Source organism: Aythya ferina, assembly GCF_964211825.1.
Source record: "Aythya ferina genome assembly, chromosome: 1".
NCBI classification, from domain to species: Eukaryota; Metazoa; Chordata; class Aves; order Anseriformes; family Anatidae; genus Aythya; species Aythya ferina.
In genome coordinates, this window is record NC_140296.1 from 119,401,570 (window position 1) to 119,423,174 (window position 21,605).

At 51.8% G+C, this 21,605-nt stretch overlaps 1 protein-coding gene and 1 long non-coding RNA gene across 6 annotated transcripts in view; one reads left to right on the forward strand and one right to left on the reverse strand.

Annotated features, from left to right (window-relative positions):
- Positions 1–4,708: 4,708 nt before the first annotated feature.
- LOC311430242 lies at positions 4,709–5,592 on the reverse strand. Its single transcript, XR_014688630.1, has 3 exons — positions 5,374–5,592; positions 5,152–5,241; positions 4,709–5,010 (listed from the first exon to the last, which is right to left on the reverse strand). It is a non-coding gene; the product is annotated as an uncharacterized lncRNA (long non-coding RNA).
- A 7,088-nt stretch (positions 5,593–12,680) lies between these two features.
- BOC (BOC cell adhesion associated, oncogene regulated) overlaps positions 12,681–21,605 on the forward strand; it is a 40,486-nt gene continuing 31,561 nt past the window's right edge. For 2 of the 5 annotated variants that reach the window (XM_084506491.1, XM_084506492.1), the window contains exon 1: positions 16,849–17,106. In XM_084506491.1, the coding sequence (XP_084362617.1) occupies positions 17,034–17,106 (73 nt within the window). In that variant the 5' untranslated portion in view covers positions 16,849–17,033. Of the gene's footprint in view, positions 12,741–13,036; positions 13,140–16,848; positions 17,107–21,605 lie in introns of those variants that run through there. The other 3 variants (XM_084506493.1, XM_084506494.1, XM_084506495.1) reach the window with 2 other exon arrangements.

A 21,605-nucleotide genomic window follows, 5' to 3' on the forward strand; every position in this document is an offset into this window, starting at 1 on the left:
CCAGGCAAAGCGCAGCACCATAATGGGCCTGAACGGCCACATGTGAAAGCAGACAGAAGACAGCTGACTTGGAGGAGACGTGCTCTCTCTGGCACATATAACACATGCTCGGTCCCTGCCCTGGCCTCCCTCGGTCCCTCCTGCCAAAAAATAAACAAGCCAGATCAAACCTGTCATGGTCTGGAAGTCTTCAGCTATCCCTTTTATTGTAACGTGGTGTGCATGGTCTAGTTTCCCAGTGCTTAATGCCTTGGCATAGCACTGAAAAAATGTCTCGATCTCCGGATCTGGGACTGTGGCTTCCCACCTGGCTGTCCAGGCAGCACCTGGGCCCAGGGCAGCAAGACACAGCAAGGAGGTGAAGGAAAGGGATGGGAATTTCTCCACAGCCAGACTTTTCCTATTTTTTTTTCATAGGTGGCAGGTGAAATTTAAAGCCAGGTGTTTGGTGTATACAGGTACCCATCTGCCAGTATCTCAGGGCACCAGCAAGTGCAGAAACGGGCAGCCACCTTGTCTTTGTCCCCCGCGAAGCACAGAAGCAGACACACATCATGTCATGTGGGCATGCCAGTGGGGAGACGTCATTTTTCCCTGCCATTAATTTTTTTTTTTTCATTATTTGATTTGTCCTCGTTTCAAGAAGCAGGAATCATTCTCGTTGGGTTTTGTCCTTTGTGTGAGGGAAGGAAAAGACACGTCGGGAATTCCAGCAGGCTTTGGGGCAGCCAGCACCTGGGTGGTGCATTGTCTTTAAAATGGTCTCCAAAAATAACCAGGACTGCAAAAGGGGAAAAATTAATAAGGATAATTAACTGGTTTCCATCTCCAAATGCTTTGGAGACATGAGCTAATCAGTCTGTAGACACATACAAACACACACAATGTCTGTAATTAGTTTGCTCTCCTACTTCCTTACCTCTTCCCCTAGCAGATTGCCCACCGAGATCCCTATCGGGCAGAACAGGTCTCTTTCTGCCCCCTTTGCAGAGGCCTGACAGCCTTGCCTCTGCTCATATTGCACCGTGTCTCTGTCAGTCTGTCTGTCTGTCTGCTTCCCTCCCCTGCTGGCCAAGATCAGATTTCACCAAATGAATCACAGTCTAGTGGAAACTCCCTCAGATCTTTGCCAAGAATTGCAAAGTTGATGAAAATGGGACTCACAGCCAAAGGGGATTCAGCACGGTTCCTTACTGGTTCCAACCAACTGGGTTCCCACTGCTGTTGGTTGCTTCTGGTTGTCCCGTTTCCACGTTCGGCCTGGCACATCTCCTCCACCAGGAGCGTCGTTCCCAGGATTATCGAGTTCATTACCAGATGCTGCACCACACCTCCAGGGCCCTCCTGGTAGCTGCAGACTGCTTACCTCTTCCCTTCCACCTGGGTGTTTCCTGCTTGCTTTTTTGTTTTTTGTTTTTTTTTTTTTGCAGTGAAGACCAAATGCCCATGCATCCAGATCACCAGTGTGGGTTTAACCATCTTCTCTATTCTGAGTAGGCATTTTTTTTAATCTGGTATAGCCTTTAAACCTTACTTCCCTCTCTGATGACTTCATGGTGCTGCTGGTTTCAGCACTTGGTCTAGCAGAGGAGGTAGCCTCTGGCTGAGAACCACAAGTCCCTTCCCAGATGGGGCCCAGACTCCACGTGGGACCTTAGGCAAAGTTACTTTGCTTCTGACCCTCATCTTCTCCACCAGTAAAATGAGTGTAATAAACTCCCTTTCATAAAATGTTTTAGGGAAGACACTGGGTTTAGTGCTGGAGGGGTAACTCATGACGGAGAGAAACCACTGTGTGGTCTCCTGGGGCCTCCAGCACACAGAAAGGAGGCTGCTTCTTGCCAAGAAAACTCCCAAACAACCTCAAGATAACCCCCAAACACTTAGTGACAATCTTTTCCTCAGCCCCAGGCTGTGATGCTGAAGTGGACGTCCTGGGGGCTGCAGCACTGGGCTCTTCAGATTCTCCATCCAGACAAAGCTGATCCTTTTGAGGAGTTACTGAGGGAGAAAGGCCCCAGTGCTTTCAGCCTTAGCATCCCATCTTTGTGATCACCTTGGGTTGGTGTTGTCCCACATGTCCAGAAGCAAGCCTGCACCTCAGGCAGCTTCTGAGAAGCCACTGAAGAGGAAACCCTTAATGTTTGGTGGTCGGTACGAAGCTCTTCATCCCCAGGCCTCCCAGCTTCTCCAGCATCTCCAGCCCCATGAGGCCCAGGTGTGCTGCAGCTCTGCCTCTACAAGCACAAACCTTCCCCAGAGCAGGGAGCAGCTCCCGGGGCCAGTGTTGGGTTTCCACCAGGAGAAGGCAATGCTCCTCTGCCACAGGGAGAACTGCAGGCCCTTATCACCATCCAGCCCCTTGCTGCGAGGAGGAGCGATCATTTTCCTTTCTGGGTCTCCCCGCGCTCCCTCCAGCCCTCTGCTCTCTCTTTCCCTCTCATCTATTTCCTTTGACGCCAGGCCCAGGCCCACTGCCAAGTCTCAGATCCATTAGCGAGGTGCCTCGCTGACTGAAGCACAAATCAGGATGGATCCGGGTGCAATTAACAGCTTCTAGCACCTCATCTGGAAGGCATTAGCCTGGCTTTTGGGGGAGGGGGTTATGGGTTGGGAGGAGAAGTGAGAAATAAGAGGGAATGGATATAGATGCCAAACAGAATAAATAAGCTATTTCTGCCCCTCTTAGGAACCACCATCCAGCATCTGACAGCAGCACACAAGCAGATGTGCAGTCGCCATCAGCGGGGAGTGCAGTTACTCCCAATGATGTCCCAAAGCAAGGCTTGTGGTTATGGGACCTGTAAGTACACTTTGGTCTACCTTGTCCTCATCTTCCTATGGTGCTCTATTCCGTCTGGCTCTCTGTACTAAAATCCCTAACAGCATGATGCTCTGGTGTCTCTCTTGCACTAGGAGAGCCAAGACATACCAGCATATATTGGTTATGGTGGCCCATAGGTGTGTTGTCGACCAAGAAGCCACAGATAATACAATTCTCACCTGAACAAATACATTGGCCTTCACCCAGCCTCGTACATACCATCGAGGAAACCTCTGGTAATGCTCTCAGCAGAGACAAAGGCCAGCCCCACTCCTCACCAGCTTGCTTGGGGTGCACAAATGCACAAGTGTCTGTGGCTCTCGGGCAGCCTCAGCCCTAATCTAAAGGGATAAGGCAAGCCTACTTGTGGTGTAGCCGTCACGCTCCCAGACAGGGCATGCTGTTTTCTAAAATGGTGTACGCTGGGGGGAAAACAAACACCAATTGCCCTCTCCTCGTGTGGCAGAGCCCGCTAGCCTGCAAGGCAAGGGAGCCTGGCTTTTATTTACACATCTGGGTGCAATCCCAGTGCCCAGGCGCCAGCTCCCCGTGCCACAGCTCACAAGGTTTTCCACTTCCAGGGCCACCTGCTGATGGCCAGAGGCTGAGGAAGCCAAGGCGTCCTCCGAGCCAGTGATCTCATGTTATTCCTGCACAGGCAGCAGCTGGAAGTAGCTGGAGACAGCCCTCAGAGTAATTTTTCCTATGCCGGCTGTTGCCAAACGATGGTCTGTGGAGCCCTGCTGGTTGGTGAGCTCATGGAAAGCCATCTGCACCTGGGCTCGGGGGCCATCCGGCCGAAACGGTGGTGACATAGGTGCGGGGCTGCATGGGGGAAATGTGGAGGGCTGGTATTTGTTGGTTCAAGGAGCCCGGGACGTGTTGTTACAGCCCGTGCTCTCTGTCGTGTTCCTGCTGGCAGACACACGTATGGCAAGTGGATGCAGAGGGCAGCGAGGGGGAGTGGATGCGCTTGGCCGTGCCTTGCTGCCTGCGGAGGAGGACGCATGCTCGCACTCGGCCGGCGGCTGCCTGCACATATTCCCTTGTTTTCCCGGCTGGGATGGAGGGAGAAGGCCTGGTTTCGGTTAAGCCCTTGGTCACACAAAGATGCCTTTCCTATTACTCTTTTGTTTTCCCTTCCCAGTACTGTTCCCGTTTAACTCTTCCAGCTCTCCCCCGGGGTGCAGCTCACCCTTCCCGAGGGATGGCCCCAGGCAGGGGCAATTCGGGAGCAAGGGGCGGTCATGGGGGTCCAGGGCTGGAGCCCTCCAACCCCACATACAGGCTTGAAGAAGCTGGTGCAGGGGAGGATGACAGTGCTGGGAAGAGCTGGGGTGCCAGGAGGAAGATACTCCAACTCCACAGTGCTGAGCTGTGGTGGAAATACCTAATGAGTCAGTCACGGTGTTATCATGGCTGAATTTGGCTCCAAACTCCAAATCTGCGAAGGGGGAGCGCTGAGGGGGGGGCAGAAAAGAAAACATGTGAAGGCCTTTTCAAAACCAAAGACCACAAGAAAAAACTTCCTATAAACAAATCAAATGGAAATATTTTTTTAGTTCTATAAACATTTCCCCTTGAAGCGTTCAACCCAAATATTGCATCACTGTGCTAAGACATAAACAAAGCTTACAGTGAAAGAGATGCACACCAACAATAGACTAGCCTGTTTGCCTTGTCCGGGCTGTGAGAAGTGCAAAAAATAAACAAACAGGGCAAAGAGTGACAAGCAGAAGAGAGAGATGCCTGAGGAGTGCTTGTCTGAGCTTTTGAGGGAGGGGAGACCCCCACCACTACCAATTCCCACTGAAGTTCAAGGAGGAAATTCGGCTCCTTCGGGGTCCTGAGGAAATCCCAGGTCACAGGACACAGGGCAGATCGGCCAGATGGCAAGGTGGCCCCAGGGTTTTCCCCAAATACATTAACCCTTTGTAGGGTTGTTTAAAAAAATGTGTTTGACGTGAATATCTCTTGGGTAGAGATATATTAATTTTGTGGTGATGGTAATGGTGGTAGCACGAACAAAACCAGCCAAGCTGAGCTGTGTTTGATACTGCTGTCGTGCTTCCCTACAGGAAGTCCAGCCTCTTGACCATGGAGAGGTTGTTGTCCTCTGAGCAGCAGCGAGCAGCCTTTCAGAAGGGGGCAGGGTCTGGGGGCCTGGCTTTCAGTTTGGATGCACTCTAAGAGGAAGAATTTGGCACTAAATGAGAAAATCTGACATCCCCCACACACCCAAGAAACGTGCCTGAGAGGCAACAGCGTTGGGTCATGCTGGGGGCCTCAGGGCTGTATTTTGCTCTGTCTTCTTTGGGTATAAGTACCTCTAATATGGCACAGCCTCATTTTTCATGTTTTGGAGACATGCTTTGACCCTACACGCGAAGATCCTCAGTGATGGCACACAGAGAGACCTGGACAAGGACGGGATGGGAGGATAAGGCAGCAGATTAGGGATGAGGTGGTGAGCACCATAGCACGACCACACGAGACAATTCGGTTATCATTCAGTATCATGGTCTAACTGGGACTGGTATATCACTCACCCCTCACGAGCACGCTGTAGGATCTCCTGTTATGTCTCTCCTACCAAGAGAGACAGGCAAGGAGCTGCACAAGGAGCTGCTCTGGTGGGAGGGGAATTCCCTGTCCTTGCAGCTCACGCAAGGGACACTGTAGGAAAGGCCACAAAAAAAAAAAAAAGCAAGCTGCCCCGCAGTTCAGTCTCATGGGAAAGTTTCACTACCAGAAAGCTGGTATAACTTGAAACCTCTCGAGCAAACTGACCCTATATTCCGATGAGAGGAAAGGGGAAGGAGATTATGCTTGATCGCTCAGCTGGGGTCACTCTGCTTGGTCAGTGCAATGAGCAGAAGAAACTTGGATTTCCCTGGTGGCTTTATGCCCTCACTCCACGAGCGCTCAGCGACCCCAGCCACGTGGTCTGCAGGCCTGCATGGTACAGCAAACCCTCGGAGAGCATTTGATCTGCCCAGGCTTCCTACAAAAGCTTCTTGATGCATGCTTTGGTCTCGTCAAAATGACTTCAGGTGCTGCTGCAGGAGGTGATTTACAAGAGGAGGCCAGAAGAAAGGGCCTCACACACTTCTCGTGTTACATTGCCTCCACACTGCTGGGAATTTGGGGGCTCCTACACCCGGGTAGCTGAGGGAGAACTGGGCCCAAACTGAGACTATCTGCCTGACCAACAAGCAGGACCAAAGGGCTGTGAGCACTAAGCTGGGGTGGTCCAAAACAGCAGGCCCAAGTAGGCCCAGAAGTAACGAGGCGAGCTGTTCCTGTCCCACCAAAAACCCGAGTTGTATGGAAAGGATTGCTCCCCTTCTTTGCCTTCCACAAGGAGCCTGCGGGCATGGTCTGTGCCAGGCAGGAGGGGACTGCATGGATATTGGCCTCGGTGCCACCTGGCAGGCTACGCAAGGGTTTTGGGAGTACCGATGGCTTGCAGGGCTTCAGGAGGTGGTCCACAACTGGGTCACAGCATCCTCCTCCGAGTCCTCCCCCCGTACCCTCATGCCTCGTGCAACATCTAACACATGCAGCCAAATGAAACAGCGGCAAATAAAAGCAGCTGGGAGAAATGAAAAAAAAAAAAAAAAAAAAAAAAAAAAAAGCAGAATTTCAAAGCTTTGGCTGATCTTTCTTTGGCAGCACACGCTGGCTGCTGTGTGGTATCACTCTGTGAAAGAATCTGTGGATTTTTTATTATTTTTTTTTTCTTCACCCAAAGGTTAGTTTGTTCTCTGGATTAAAAAAGGCTCAGAAACACTAAGCTGTATAACCTTTTAAAGTCCATCTAACCCTTGTCCTCAGAAACCGTATACCCCTGAGCACCGCGGCCTTCCTATCAGCCGTGCTTCTCTTTTCTAAAGGGGGACCTGGTTTCTAAAGTTACAAAGAAATGCCTGGGAGGTGCTTTGCTATCCTGCTCTTTAACATGCAACGGGAGTGTGTGTGTGCACAGCCTAATGAGAGGACAAAACCGGGCAGACGCGCAGAGAGGCACGGAGCTGTAAGAGCAGCTTTCTTTTACACGGTCCGCAGATTGCAGTGGGGTGTCAGCCTTCGGTTTCCAAGACAAAAGTAGCATTTTGGAGGGGAGAGCATTAAAGGAGTAACGCAGGCAGGCAATGCGTAGCCAGCCTAACCCAAAGGAGAGGCACTTAAAGCAGTTCAGAAGTCAGGGGCTGCAAGTCTAAACACCAGAGGGCTGGGATATTGCTGAGGGTGGTATGAAAGGGTCGCTCCAGGAATAATGAACAAAGATAGAAAGTCAGGTTGGTACCACTATGATATCTTAGGAGATGCCTCTGTCTGAGATGGACAAGAGCACACCAGGGAGCACCCCTCTCCTAGGGCAGTCTCTTGTGGGCTCCCCAGGTTTGGCTAGCTGCAGGGACACGGCTGCACAAGATCAGCTTATGAAGGGTGGCATCTCTGATGTTCCTTGGGAGGTGAGGAACCTCCCCTGGCCAGGGGGGCCTCCAGGAGAGGGGAGTTGTCCTCGAAGGACTAGGGGCTAGCCGAGTAGGACCCACCTGCACTACGGGTGCTTCCCCACATGCCTTGTCATCTCCAGGCTGGGCTGTGGGCTCACAGATTTTTTTCCAGGCTGTTTCTCCGGGATCCCTGACAGAGCCCATCAGAGCTGCCTTTTATCAGCACTGCATGCCCTAGCGAGCCTGACCCGGCTCAAAAGTACTCCGTGCAGGGTCAATCCGGACGGATTTCACGCTGGGGATGCAGGTGATGGCAGGGTGGGGGCACGGGGACAGACAGGGGGCTGGCGGGGATGAGGACTTTTTGGAGGGCTCTTCTAAGGGGCAGAACAAGGCACAGGTGATGAAAAAGAAGGAAGGCAAGGCAACAGGTGTGTGGGGAAGCGGTGGAGGAGGAGAGATTACGGGTAAATAATAGGTGAATAGACCGACTGCCACAAAGAGAGAATGTGATGTAAAGGAGATCTGCATGCCTTAAAATGTAAGCTCCCTTGCTGATAGACATGACAGGTAGCTATTTATCATCAGTGTAATTACTCGGGGACTGCACCCCAGCTAAAGGGGTCTTTTCAGCCTTCAGCATTAACCCGGAACACCTTTAGGATGCCTCCGTATCTTGGCTGTTGATGTCTGTAAACCCCAAAAGACTTACTTCAGATTAAGGGAATCAGTAAAAAGTGTGAAATCCTAAACCCTGTAGTGATGGGAATAAGACTCCTATTGACTATATGGTAGCACCAGATTTCCACGCAGCATCTCCACAGAGAAAAAAAAGTGGTTCCTCTGGCATGAGAAGGAACTGCTTTTTTGCATCACTGTCCCAGCAAAAGAGGAAATGCACGGCCTTGATTTTATGTTCTGTCCCATCAGGCTTATAACTCTGAGGTGGATTTTGGTGATGAAGCCACAGGCAGGAGGGCAGGTGTTGAAGAATCAGCGTGAGCTCTTTCTGCACACACCAGGTTCGTGGTGCTCCTGTGTCCATGCTCAGGACTTCCCATACTGCTCTGTGGTCATGATCATAAACGTGGCTGCATTGGCACAATCCTGCATTGGAAAGCAGGATCTCAGGGGGAAAAAAGGCTGTTTACTTAGGGTGTTTGAGCTCCTTACTCAAGCAAAAAGTTTTGCCTTTTGCACGGGATTATTTCCAATTAGCAAAGGCTTTGCTTAAAGACCCTGTCCCCCACCTAAAATGCTTAGTGGCATTGTAAAGCACTCCCCAAACACAAGATGATCTCTCCAACTGTAGATTCCTGAACTTTTTAAGACAAGGAGACAAATGAACATGAACTTGACCATCTCATAGACCTGGAAGCCCTGGAGTCCAAATATTTTGTATCAATGAGCCGACCACTAACAGAATGATACTTCTTTAGAAAGTCCCCATTATGCATATAATGCTACACCAAGAGTGTAGGCACAGCTATACATACATGTAACACATTTTATACCAATATAACTTTCACTGTGCAAAAGGAGAATGACACATTTCTGGGGGAATCTTTCTTATATGCTGGTTTTACAGTGTCTGAAATAGGGACTGTACTGATAAAACCACCCTGTTGCCAGCCCCTACCCAAAACCAGGCAGATCTACCACCAGTTTACCCTTCAGGTTACAAGAATTACACCACACACGTATTCTGAAATAACATCTCAGCCAAAGTGGGACATCTCTGTCCGACTTCAGGGCGAGCTTCTCACAAGCAAGTCTAAGTCCCTGACTCGGGCCCTAGTGGTGAAACTAAACTGACCTCAGGCTGGTTGAGTTTACTCCCGCACAGATTTCCTAATATAGCCAGGCCCTATCTCTTGTCATCCCGTCCCACCCCCCTCTTTAATTTGGCTCTCTTGAGTTTTGATGACTGAATCGCTTCCTTCTTTCTTTCTCTGATTACTTTCTTAATCTTCTGCCCCTGCAAGATGCTTAGATCCTGAATCCCTGTACAAATACACTTTCCTTTCTAAGCTGTTCACCAGCCAAACAAGGTTTTATTTGTTTATTTAATTTGACAAGCTGGGAGAGAAATGATCCCATTTCCTATGGATTATCGAAGTAACAAATAGCTTTACAAGAGGGTAAACAAAGCAAAACTCATGCTGAAACCCCTTTGAACCAGGGGCTTCCCATTTTCTTCCCCACTTGGGTTGGAGGCTGCTGCCCTCAGACTGGCCAGCTCCTGGAGATGCATCCTTGCCTTTTTCTTGTCCTCTCTCATCAGACTCACCATGAATTCCCTACAAGGCAGCCACATGGCTTTGAGGGGGGCTTTCTGCACCTTGCCTTTGGCTCCATGGCCCAATGCCTCCTGTGGGAACAGAAAAACCTGGGGGCAAGTCCAGGAGCCTCGATGGAGGCAGGAATGCTGCACGGATTTTTGCTGGGAGTTTCACTTGACTCAAAGGCTGGGCCTGGACATCTGGAAGCATCACTGTGCACACACCTCCTGCAATGTGTATTTCTGAAATACACATTGAGAGAGGCACAAATTTGGGCTAAAATTTACAGAGAGTCAGAGTTAGTAGTGCTGATTTCCCCAGGAAAACAGCCAGGACAGCAGCGTGCAGGTCACCATTTTTCGGGGAGCCCAGGTTTGGGGGCTGGGGGCTGCCCGTCTCTCCCCCACCCCCAGCATCCCCGTCTGTTTATTGCTCCGTCCATAATTGGGAGGCATGTGTGGATGAATTAAACATAGCAGGGCGGATGAGAAAACTCTCCCTCTTAGCTGGCTGAATGAGCAAATTTAACTGAGCCTGTTACCCACTGCGTATCGTGCCGACATGCCAGGGTCCGGTTTCCTTTGAGCTCGCCCTTTCATGCGGAGTCCCTCGGTGCCCCCCGCCTTGCTCCGCACAATGTCAAACAGCTGGAGCTCCTGCGGCCCCGAGGAGGAGCCTTTGCATCTGACAGCAGCAGCAGTGGGAATTTTGCCTGGGATCGCAGAGGGCTGGGGCCAAGGATCGGGATGCTCCGGCACCTCCCGAGGGGGACGGGTCCCCCCCAGCCACAGCTTGCCCATGGTAAAAGCTTCCTTAAACCCTACAGAATGGGGCTAAAGGAGGGGTTTTTGGCTTTATTGCTGCTTTGAACTTCAGCCAGGTCAATGACAACCTGAGGGCAGTTCTGGTGGGTGGTTTTTTAGTAAAGGGGTGCCAGCCTAGAGCCGGTGAGCTTGTCTGTGGGTGCACAGGGGGCATGGCTGCATGAACTAGCTTCCTACTTCATCCCCAAGGCATTTCTTAGAGTGATGTGGGAAGAATAGTAAATGAAGGGTGCTGCTGCACCCCACGTTTCCTCCTCCCTGTGGATAAACAGGGAATGCAATCCTGTGGGGCCGCAATCCTGGCCTTTTTTTTTTTTTTTTTTTTTCCTAGCACGAAACAAGCCCCAGGGCACTTCTTTGCACGGGGTAGCTTTAATTCTTCTCCCTCACCTCTTTCTTCCCACCTCTGTAAGCCTAAAACTCGTCAGGGCTAATTCAATTCCTGTTTTAATTTAGGACAGTTTACGACTGCTCTAAATTAGGAAACCGCTGCTTTTCAGATAAGGCAGGTGCTAGAGGTCTCAGCACTTGTAAAAATTAGCCCACTTAGTGAGGTGTCTACATATGGATTTAGCACCTAAGGGCTGTGTTGCTGGGCAATGAAAAGAAAAAGCTTGGACTCTGGGAAACAGATCTTTAAAAGATAATTGGACAGCAAAGTTAATGCTGGGGAGGAAGGAAGTTTGTGTTCAACTTGGTAAGCCTGCCCATTCATGTGCAAGTCAAGGAGCCATCAGCACATATTTCCTTGGAACTCCAGAAACCCCACAGACGAATGAGTTTTGAAATTTTCAGTACCCCATCATAAAAAGAGGAAACGAGAAACTCAAAACCAAGCAGAAACAACATCAACAACAAAAATCAGATTTAAAAACTGTATCACGTGTATCATCTATGCCCTGTGCATGGCAAAGGTGTGAGAAACCTGTTCATAGTTCGTAAACAGTCCTAGTCTGACCTTGCAGTGGCAGCAGATTTGTTTCAAACTTGTCTTTATTGCAGGACTTTTAAAGGATTTCCCAGCACCTCTGGGGTAATTTTACTAGCTTGTGTGTTGTTGGGCACATATACATCCTTTGGAGTGGAGGGAGGCAGGGAGCAGGAGCTGGTTTGGTTTAATCGCAGGGATTGGTGTCTTTGCCTTTTTTGAAGATTTGTGCCTGAAATGATTTACCCAAGGGTAAGCACTTGCCAGGGGGGATGGTTGGAAGAAAAAGTCTTCTTCTTGTCTCACTTTTCTCCACGTTCCCTTCAGAGAAGCTGTATTTGAGAGTTAATTTGTGGAGGAAACTGGTCTGCGAGGCAGCAATGGAGATGTTTGAACTCCATTCACACAACTGGGGAAACTGAGGCACACAGTGTCGACCAGGACTTGCCCAGTCGCACCCTGCAAGCCATCACCAGAGCCTGGAGGAAGGATCTAACTCTCCTGCAGACATGCAACACGCAGAGCTGAGCATAACACAGAAACCTGGCATGGCTCGGTGTTGGCAGGTTTGCCAGAAAGAGCAGGGATGGCTGAAGAAGCTGCCCGGCTTGTGAGGCTGCGGGTCAGGGCATGCCGGGGCACAGTTGCTCGTAGGTACCTCCGGCGGGTGCCTGCTGCTGAGCTGGCAGACCCGTAGGAAAGCTGTCCGACCCCTTGAATTTCAACAGGTGCTTGGCGAAACTTCCACACAACTTTCCCAGCGTGGTCCCTACAGGGCGATGAGGTCAATCAGAAGGTCTACCACAACACCTCACGTGATATCCACCCCCAGAGGCTCTCACAGCCTGAACATCGCCTCCTACAACCCCAAACCCCTCAGTCCCTGATGCCCACGGTGGCACTGCCCGTCCCTCCTGACCCCATGCCGAGGCAGCCGCTCCGTGTGGTGAGCTCTGGCGGCCATCTCCCCTCCGGGCCTGGGGGAGCCATGGCCCTGCCGCCACCATCCCGCTGGCCACCCCGTTGTTGCCCTAGCCGCCACGGCGGCCTCCCTCCTTGTCAGGCCAAACTTTTCGGCCCAACTTTCCCGCTTCCGCCTGCCGGGGGGAGCGCGGCGGCCGGGCGGGCAGCAGCCCCGTGGGTGCCGGCGGCCTCCCTTCGAGGTAGGCAGCGGCCAGATGATGCTGGTTATTGTTATTGCTGTGTGTGTGTGTGTGTGTGAGGGTGAACAAGCGGCCGCTGCCTTGCTTTTTGGGGAAGGGAGTTGAATTTTGTGTTTTCTCCCTCCTCTGGCTCCTCCTCTTCATCCCTCCTCCTCCTCAGGGGGAGGGGAGGAGGGAGAGGCGCTGGGGCAGGAGTAGCCGGAGCAGGGAATTGTTTGGGAGTTCAGTCATCCAAAAGCCGTCTCCTGTATGGAGGGTCTGGCTCCCCGCGTCCTCGCTCCCCTTCCCTCCTCCTCCCCCTCCTCCTCCTCCTTCTCCTCCTCCTCCTCCTCCTCCACCCTCGCTGCTCTCCCCGCCGTGCCTCAGCTCCGCATATAACCAGCCGCAAAACACCGCCGGCAACCCCCAAGTCAAGGGCCCCCACCTTCCCCTCCCTTTTTCCCCCCAAAACAGGCTTTTTTTCCTTTCTCTCTCTCTCTCTTTTTTTTTTTTTCCTCTTTTTATTATTACTATTTTTCTTTTCTCTGTGTGTGTGTGCTGAATTCCCCGCAGATCCGGCCTGGAAGTTGCCAGCTCCTGGAGTTAAGCCTCTTTGTTGCTTCGCTCAATTTCGGGCACGGTCGCGTTCCCCCCGCCTGCTGGGCCGGAGCCCCCGGTGAGTGAAGCGGAGGGGAGCGGGCCAGGGGGGCGTCCAGCCAAAGGGGCGAGGGGCTTTCCCCCTCCTCAGCACCCCGGCTTTGTGCCGGAGTTGGGGAAGTTGCCGTCGGGATGCCGGGAAGGGGTCAGCGGGCGCGCCAAGGAGGTGACAAGAGAAGAGCGATGTCCCGCCGGCCCCAGCCTGTGCGGGGTTTGGGTTTGTGCTGGGGCAGGTGGGATTTGGGGAGCGGGTCAGCCTCCCCCAGCCCTTCCTCCTCGGCCAGGCGGCGTTAATGGAGGGCCCGGAGCACATCCACGCCGCGGTGCTCCGGCGCTTTGCTTAAAACTTCCCCTAAAGCTTGGTCCACGACATCTCCCTGTCCTTGCCACCGGCTGGCCGAGGAGTGCGGTGGAGAGAGGGAGAGGGAAACGAGCTGTGCAAAAAAAAAAAAAAAAAAAAAAAAAAAGAAAATGTTTTCGTCTCCTGTTGCTCCAGCTCTTGTCAAAAGCAGATGGGAGTTTGCAGGCAAGTCGCAGCCCCTGCAAACACAACCAAATACACTTTGGTTTGTGCTGTGTGAAGGGGCTTTGCTCCTGCAAAGACGAGCGTGGGTGGGTAATCCGTGAGCAAAATTTCAGTCCTTCTCTTGTGCAACGGTAGATTTTTATCGCTGGTGCAAGGACGAGGCGCGATTTGGGTTGGGGGAAGTGACTTTCTGCTCTGCGGCGGGATGCTGGAGGAGTCGTGCGTGTGTGCCTTGCTGCTGGTGCTGGAGCTTTGGCAGGTCTCGGTGGTGGCTGCAAATCGCAAATGTGCTGGGGACAAAGCGGGATGCAGCATTTGTAGCCGTGTCCAAATGAGACTTTTCCCAGTGCTCTGCATATGCTAATAATTACTTTGAAAAGTAACAAGGGGCTTTTCCCAATACCTCCAGCTGGCAAAAGGTATTTAATAGAAATCTGCTGTCTTTGAGCGCTTCCTCGGCTAATTCTGGCACCCTGAGTGTGATTTCACTGGCATTGTGGGAAAGGCAGTTCAGGTCTATTAAAGGTTTTTTTTGTCCTTGTTTGTTTTAAAGAAAGTCTCTTGACCTCTCTGCAGCATTATGCAAGTGGGATAACAGGCTTCCACACACACTGTGTGCCCGCCCGTAATTCCAGGCATGTCTTAAATTGTTTGATTTCCTTGGTGTCCAGTTCTAATTTCTATATCCCTACCACGGTATCTTTTGGGTACGTTAATTCGCAATCTGCCATTAAAGTTTATTTTCCCATGGGCTAAAAAACTATCGTGGAAAATATTAGAAGAATGTGGGTGCTTTTGCGAGTAGGGCTTTAACTTTGTTTTCTTGTTTTGAACTGCCTCAGTGTGCCTACGTTTGAAGGAGGGCTCCTACATATATATGCATAAATACATACATGCACGTGGTTTTTTCAGTGGGTTGGATATTGAGGTTTATGGCTCTGGCAAGGACTTCAGCAGAAACATTTCACGGGTTTGCAATGAAGATTTGTTCTGTTTATTTAAGTGACCTAAAGAAATGAAGGTGAAATAACTTCCCTCGCTAATGGGAGTCATCTTGGGACCTTCTAAAGTAAATAGGACAATTAGGGAGAGCTGTGAGCTCCCTGCTGAGTGAGTGATATTCTCTGACAAGAAATAAATGGAGTTTTGTTCTATGTACTTTTTTAAACCCTCCCACCCCCTCCCAGCTACAATTACAGAGGCTCATCCCACACTACAACACAGACAAGAGGTGTTTGCTGTGAGGGTTGGAGTCAGGTAGAGAGCAGTCCTCCCCGCTGGGGAAAATGAGGCAGGTTCATCTGAAGAGTGCACAAGGGTCCCGTGGAGATTTGGAAAGTAAGTTCAGTTTCTCCTCTCTCTCATACATACATGCACACCCATGACACCTTTCTTTGAGAGAGATCCCAGCACAAACAGCTGACACCACAAACATCTCTTCTCCGCTTGGTGCAAAGGAGAACTTTTACAGGTGAATATATGCACTACAAACTGGCATGTGAGTCTTATGGATGCTCTGTAGCCCTGTGGTCTGGAAAATATAGCTTTTTTGTATCATGTAATGACAGGATATTCCCAGTAAGTACAGGACGAGAGGCTCTTCACCACTGCAAAGTGAAGCTGGGTGCCCGGTGTTTGCAGAGGCCTTCCCAGCCAGTTGGGTGTGAGACTCTCAGTTTGGAGTTTTGCTCTTTTCGAGGACAGGTGAATTATTGCCCAGTGCAGGTGGGGTTGGGAAGCGAGCAGCCTGCTCTGTCCCCACTCCCCCCAGAGATGCTGAGGGGACACTTCCTTCCCTCAGTTAAGAAAGCTAATCTGTTTAGAGCAGACCTGGTATTTTACTGTTTCTCTCCTTCCTTACTGGCTGACCATGCTTGGCTAAAATACCAGGCAAGGTATGAGCAACAGGAGGAAAGACCCTCTTCAGGTGGATGCAGAGGTTTGGACGTTGAGCTGTCAGGACTGTGACCGATGCACATGCATTGCACGAGCTTAAACAATTTCCCTCATAGCCCCGTGCCTCAGTTTCCCCCTGCAGGAAATGGGGCTGAACCCTGTGCAGGTGGGGTGAGTTGCCACCCAAATTGCCATCAAGAGCAGTGTCCCTTGTGTCTCAGGGCAGAGCTCAGACACGCCAGGGGACATGAGCTTGGCCATGCTCCTCTGCACCTCCAAAATCTTTCCCTGTGCCCAGGTGGAGACAGGCCATCTCCCAAAGGGCCCCTTACCTACCAGGTTGGTAAGTCTCAGTCACTCAGCCCTCAAAAAGTCCCAGCAGCAGTAGGCCAGAGTAACTCTGGGTTCACACGAGTTTCTTGGGCAATAAATAATGGTCAGCTGGTCATTTTAGTGCCTGAAACTGTGTGCCTCAGATGTATGAGGAGCAATTCCCCTGGACTTCTTTGACGTGCAAGGGTATTTTGAAGTGTTACTGCTTGCGTCTTGTGGACCAGGGATTGCAAACCTCTTGGTTTAAACCATAGCCTGCCAGGCTAGGAGCTCTGCCCTGCAAAGTCTGCTGCTGGGATGGGGTATCCCACAACGCAGAAGCTCTCTTGCAAAACCTTCAGAGACTTCCTGTTTCTGGTTAGACTGAAAACATCCTGAGGGAAAAACCTGCTGCTGTGTACTTTGGTGCTCCTGTGGTCAAGGCTCAGCTTAAAAGGTTGTTAAGTATTCCAGCTCCTAGGCCACAAGGACAATTTGCAGGGTAATGAATAAAGGGATTGCAGGTCCCGGTGAAGACCAGCTTCCATTTTTTATTTTTTTTTCTCCTAAATGTATTTTTGAGCAACTGTTCGACCAAATGCATCGCAAACATCTTTCCTGATTTCCTGGTGCCTGGTTCAGTCCTTCTTGGCCCTGAATCCCACGGCATTGTTCCCGCTGCTCCCTTGGCTGAGCGCAGCGCTCGCAGGACGGGAAGCCTCCAAAATTTGCTTTGCACGCACATTTGCGCGCAAGGCTCCTTCAAATCTGCTCTCCACAGGAGCGTGGGGTGGGCTCCAGCAGCACAGCAGAGACAAAAGGGGCTGGAGCACGGTGGAAGCGGAGGAGCTCGGAGAGTTGTTTGTTGTAGGGGAAAAGCCTGCGGTGCTGAAGCTGCCGCGGGCAGTGCGGGGTTTTGTACGTAAACAGGGAAGGACAGATCCCTGCCCTGAGGAGCCTGCATGCTCCTTTTATTAAAAGGGCCCCTTTTCTTCCCTGCAAAAGGACGAGCAGGCTGAGGGGCTCAGCTGTGCCTGATGGAGTTGTTAGCAGAGCACCTGGCACAGAGGAGGCTCAGTGGCTGAGAGGGGCTCTCAGGCTGCTCTTGTGCCTTACAGGAGGGCTCGAGCAGGAGCTAGTGCCAATTTATTTTGGCTCTGCCGGGACTGATGGAGGAAAATGTGCTTCGGGGAGCGTGTGGGACGTGCTCGAGCTTCTTCGCCCTCTTTGTGGGCAGCATGCCAGCGCAGAGGTGAGAGCCAAATTTTACCCTCCCTTTCAGCTCGGCTGCTCCGGGGATGCTGCAGCCCCGTGGCCAAAACTTTCCCCGAGCTCCCCTCAGACGTGGGGCTGGCGACTGCACCTTGTGCCCGTGCAGCGGGTCGGAGGCTGGCTGGGCATCGTCCAAACCACGCAGCAGCGTGTTGCTGCTATGAAAACCTGCTGCCGTGGGGATCACAAGAGGTTTGGGGCTGTGGTGTGTGTCTGTGAGAGCCAGATGGTGGCCTGGAAAGCGGGCACCTTCTGTGAGCTCCTGCTCCTGGCAGAGGGAGCGAGTCTTTCACCCCGAGCCCCATGATGGCAATGCCATTTTTGCTCTGCAAGGTCTGCGCTGGATGGAAAAGGGATTAGCCAGGCAGTCCTGCACTTGTGCAGAGCTGTGGCCCTACAGCCCTGCCAAGTGCAAGGATGGGTTCGTTGCCTGCCATGCCAGCGAGTCTGAACAAGCTTCTGTGTCTAAAGGCTGTGCATCGGGCTCTTCTGCCCCTTAAATCCTAAAAGTGGAGAGAAAAAGGGTGTGAAGGTCCCTGTCACAGTTGCGTTGGCAGCTTTCAGGTATCACAGGGAGGTTGCTTTTTGTTTTATTGCCTATTTAACAAAGGACAGGTGAGGCAGAGCTCAATGTTGGGTTTGGTGTGGTAAAGAAAGCTTGTGCAGATGCAAACCTACTGAGGTAGTGTTTGAGAAATAAACCTCAAATGTGGGTGCACTGGCCTGAAATATACCATTTATATGCAAAAAGCAGCTTCCTTTGGTAATGTCACTCTCACTTATTGTGCTACTTTGAGGAAGAGCAGCTACCCAGCTCAGTGATGCCAGCCTTTTAGGGCAGGAGAGCTGGCTTTGGTTCTTTGCATCCCGATTCCCCCCCGGCTTAGGGCAAGTTTCCTCAGTTCTCCACCTGCACAACCTGAGAGCGGCGCTTCCCTGCCTCCTTGTGGTGCCGAGGGTAGGGCTGCTGGAGATCCGCAGAGGCCGTGGCTTTGCTGGCTGCCACAAAAACCCTCTCGGATTAGGACCGTTGTGGGTTTCAGCTGCTGCGGTCGCCTCAGGGGACGTCCACCCGTGCGTGCGGGGTGGATGTGGGCTCTGGTTTTGCTCTGGGGGCAGGCTGGCTGTCCGGCTGGAGAGGAGCCGCTCGCTGAGCAGGACCCGTGGGGAGCCTAGCGTAGGTAGCAGCCCTGCAGCTGCAGCAAATTTATGGCTGCAGCCAGCGGTGGTACAGAGAGGCCATTGTAGTCTTATGTACTACTGTACAGTGTGTATCTCGACAAGCAAAGTGGCTCCTGTTTTTTTTTTTTTTTTTTTTTCCCTCCTCCTCTCCATCCCTCCGTGTCTAGCTTTATGAAGTTCCACCCCTTAAATTGCAAATTTGGCCTTATCTTCAAAGAAGCCCTCTGGTGCCAAGCTTTTAAAGGTAGGTAGGAGGCAAGAGCAAAAACATCAAATCCATTAACAGCCCGGTTGCCAGAGAAAATGTTTTTTAAAACAAAATCTGAAAGTTTAGTGTTCGAGATCCAACACCAAGATTGAATACAAGTATGGGCCTTGTCCCCGGAGAGTGGCAGTACTGGGAATATGCTGGCAGAGACCACGGAACGAGGATTCTTGTGCATGCACGCACACAAATAGACAATTATTTGGAAGCCAATGGCGTTCTGGATGCTGAATAATAATTTACTTCAGCTAGCGCCTTCTGTCCCAAGTTGCTCCCTGGGCTGTAGCTGACGTGGAGCCTTCTTGTGGCTCCAGCCCTCTGCTGGATGGCAGTCCCCTCTGGGGCAGGAAGGTGGTGCTTGCTTGCACGTTTCTTGGCCGTGGGTGGTAAAAGGGACGAGCTGGCCCCGCTTCTTCAGAGCCCGCTGCTGTCCCTGAGCGATTCCTTTGGCCCCCCTGAATCTAAGCTGATGGTGAATGTGATTTATTTGTTGTTTTTCCCCCCTCACCGAAAGCTGCTTGTTGAACAAACCCAAGCACTGTCAGGTTGAAGGGGTGGGTTCGAGTCACGGTGTCCGGAGATGTTTTCAGAAACGCGCTGGGTGGGATTTTTCAGGAGCACCTGGCGTGACTTAATGGCATGGTGGAGAGTATCTGCCAGCCTTTGCATCCCCGTGGGGACTTCCTCACCCCTCAGCTGGCCAAACTGGACATCTGGCATGTAGCTCTTGGGCACCTCTGGAGCCTGATGCTTGTGGGGTGAGTCAGGGCTGTGAGAAGACGGAGCACAGAGGGCTCCTAAGAGAGGCATGAAGCTGCTCTGGATGTGTCCATCATCATCAGGGACACATCCAAAGCTGGAGCTGGCCTTAAGAAGAGAGATCTTTGCTTCAGAGGAGGCGAGGAGTAGATCTCCTTGTTGTGTGCCAACCTGTGCCTGAGCACTTGACCTAATGGTATAGACGAAGAGTGTGAGGCAGCGCAAGGCTGACTTGCTTTGGAGGACCTTGCCCCTCTTGCACCACCTCAGCAGTGGTGAACATTGCACGAGTAGCTTAGTGCCTTGGCACCTGAGCTCCAGGTCCTGTTGGAGACTTCTGCCCAGCCAGCAGAGAGGGAGAAGGTCTCAGGTTGGTGGTCAGCCATGCTCGGTGACCGTGCAGCCCGTGGGCTCCACAAACACACAGCACAAGCTGTGGGACCCTGCTGACTGCCTCATGGAGTCTGCTGGCTTTTGTGCAAGCAAGGGTCAACTATTTGTGTTAACACACTAGGTTAAGCAGGAACATACGTGCTGTTTGTACAGTGGTAGGGTTTTCCTCATGATTGCCTGGCTGCAGATTTGGGGTGGAGGGAGAAGAAGCACAAAGTGGACAATGTCAAGAGCAAAGTGGCAAGTCCATGTTTATCACTGATGCCTGACCACCTCGCCTGCTCTCTGCCCTCTAATCTGCCTCCCCTGGGATAACTTTGGACACCCCTACCATCCGAGCCACTTCAAAGAACCACCTTCCCAAAAATTTCCCAAACGAGTGACCAAGCAAACAAGCACGGATTTCAGCAGCCACAAAAATCTGAGCGTAACCCAGTTTGTGCGTAGCCAAAGCATTGAAGATAAGTAGAGGTTTCTTAACACTGGCTCCCTGGGCGAAGGCCTGAGGAAGGCCTGCCATGCCACCACTGTATTCCAAAACCTAAATTATTATTTGTATTGTAGTAGTGTCTACAAGGTTTAACTGAGACGGGGACCCAGCCACGTTAGACACTGTTGAAACAGCAAGACAAAAGCAGGACCAGAGATGAAAATAAAGGATGAAGAAGGACTTGTGTGCCTTGGGGTCACTCAGCACGTTGGGGTTGGAGCTTACTATGGACACTGTGTTGCCTGATACCCAGCCCTGTGCTGCATCCTCCACCTTGCCCTGCTCTTCAGAAGAGCATCATTGGGGATATTTTGCCTCAGAGCTCTCTTCAGCTGAGAGTTGTCCATAGCAGAGTTTCATCTTCATTAGCCCTTGCATCAGTCAACGAAGGATGGTGGCTCCAGTGAGTGGTTGTCCACCTGGGGCCCCTGGCATTGCAGGTGTTGTTGGTAGTGTCTTGCCCCTGCAGGACTTGGTGGCTGAGGGGAAGGGAATGACTTCGGTTCTCTCCTGTCAGCTGGTTTTTGGTTGTGGTGTGGTGCTTTGAAGGATAGCTGGGAGAGCAGGGAGCCAGCGTAATGAAAGTGCGTGCTGCGAGCAAAACGGTCTCGCTGCATAAATACCGCGTGCCTTCTTTCTCCAGGGGTCTGGGACCGTGCTCCTCCTGCTCTGGAGGCACTTAATTTTAGCACACGAGCCAAGGATGAGCTCTAGCAGACACTGCCAAGGCCAAGCCCACATGCTGCAGCCCAGATGCAAGAGGACGCGCTGCTTGCTAATCTGCAGTCAGCACATAAATACCGTGTGTTGCAGGGAGGTGCAGGAGGAGGGGTGAGGAATAAAAGAGCTGCTCTTCCTGAGAGCTCCTGACCGCGTTGAACATTGGGCTGGGGATGTGCTGGGTGTCTGGATGCCCAGCTCCTGCTTGGTGCAGGTAGCCCGGGATGCTGTGGGGTGGGGAAGATATCAAAAAAAAAAAAAAAAAAGGGTTGTGCCACCCATCTCTCCTCATGCTTAGTGAAAATAACATCTCCCTTCTTCCCAGTGTACACATCCCTCTCAGTTCTGCTTTCTTCTCGGACTTGGCAATGGGAAATGATACTGGGATTACAGCGGGTCCTGCGAACGTGCGCCCGTTCCCCAAGCACGTGCTGCCTCCTAAAGGATGTGGGGGCTGCTGCTGGGCCCTCACGCCTCCCTCCTTCCCAATTTCCTGGCTTCAATTCACCCTCTTCTGCCTGAGGTCCCTGTGCTGGGGCCGAGCAAGGCTTGTTGGGCCGTATCCCGAGCGCCCCTGTCCTTACTTGTTCTGGGGAGGGCTGATAAGGCACCGCTGGCGGTGCCTCCGCGCTGCTGGAGCGCGACCCGGGGCGAGCGCAGGGCGCTGGCG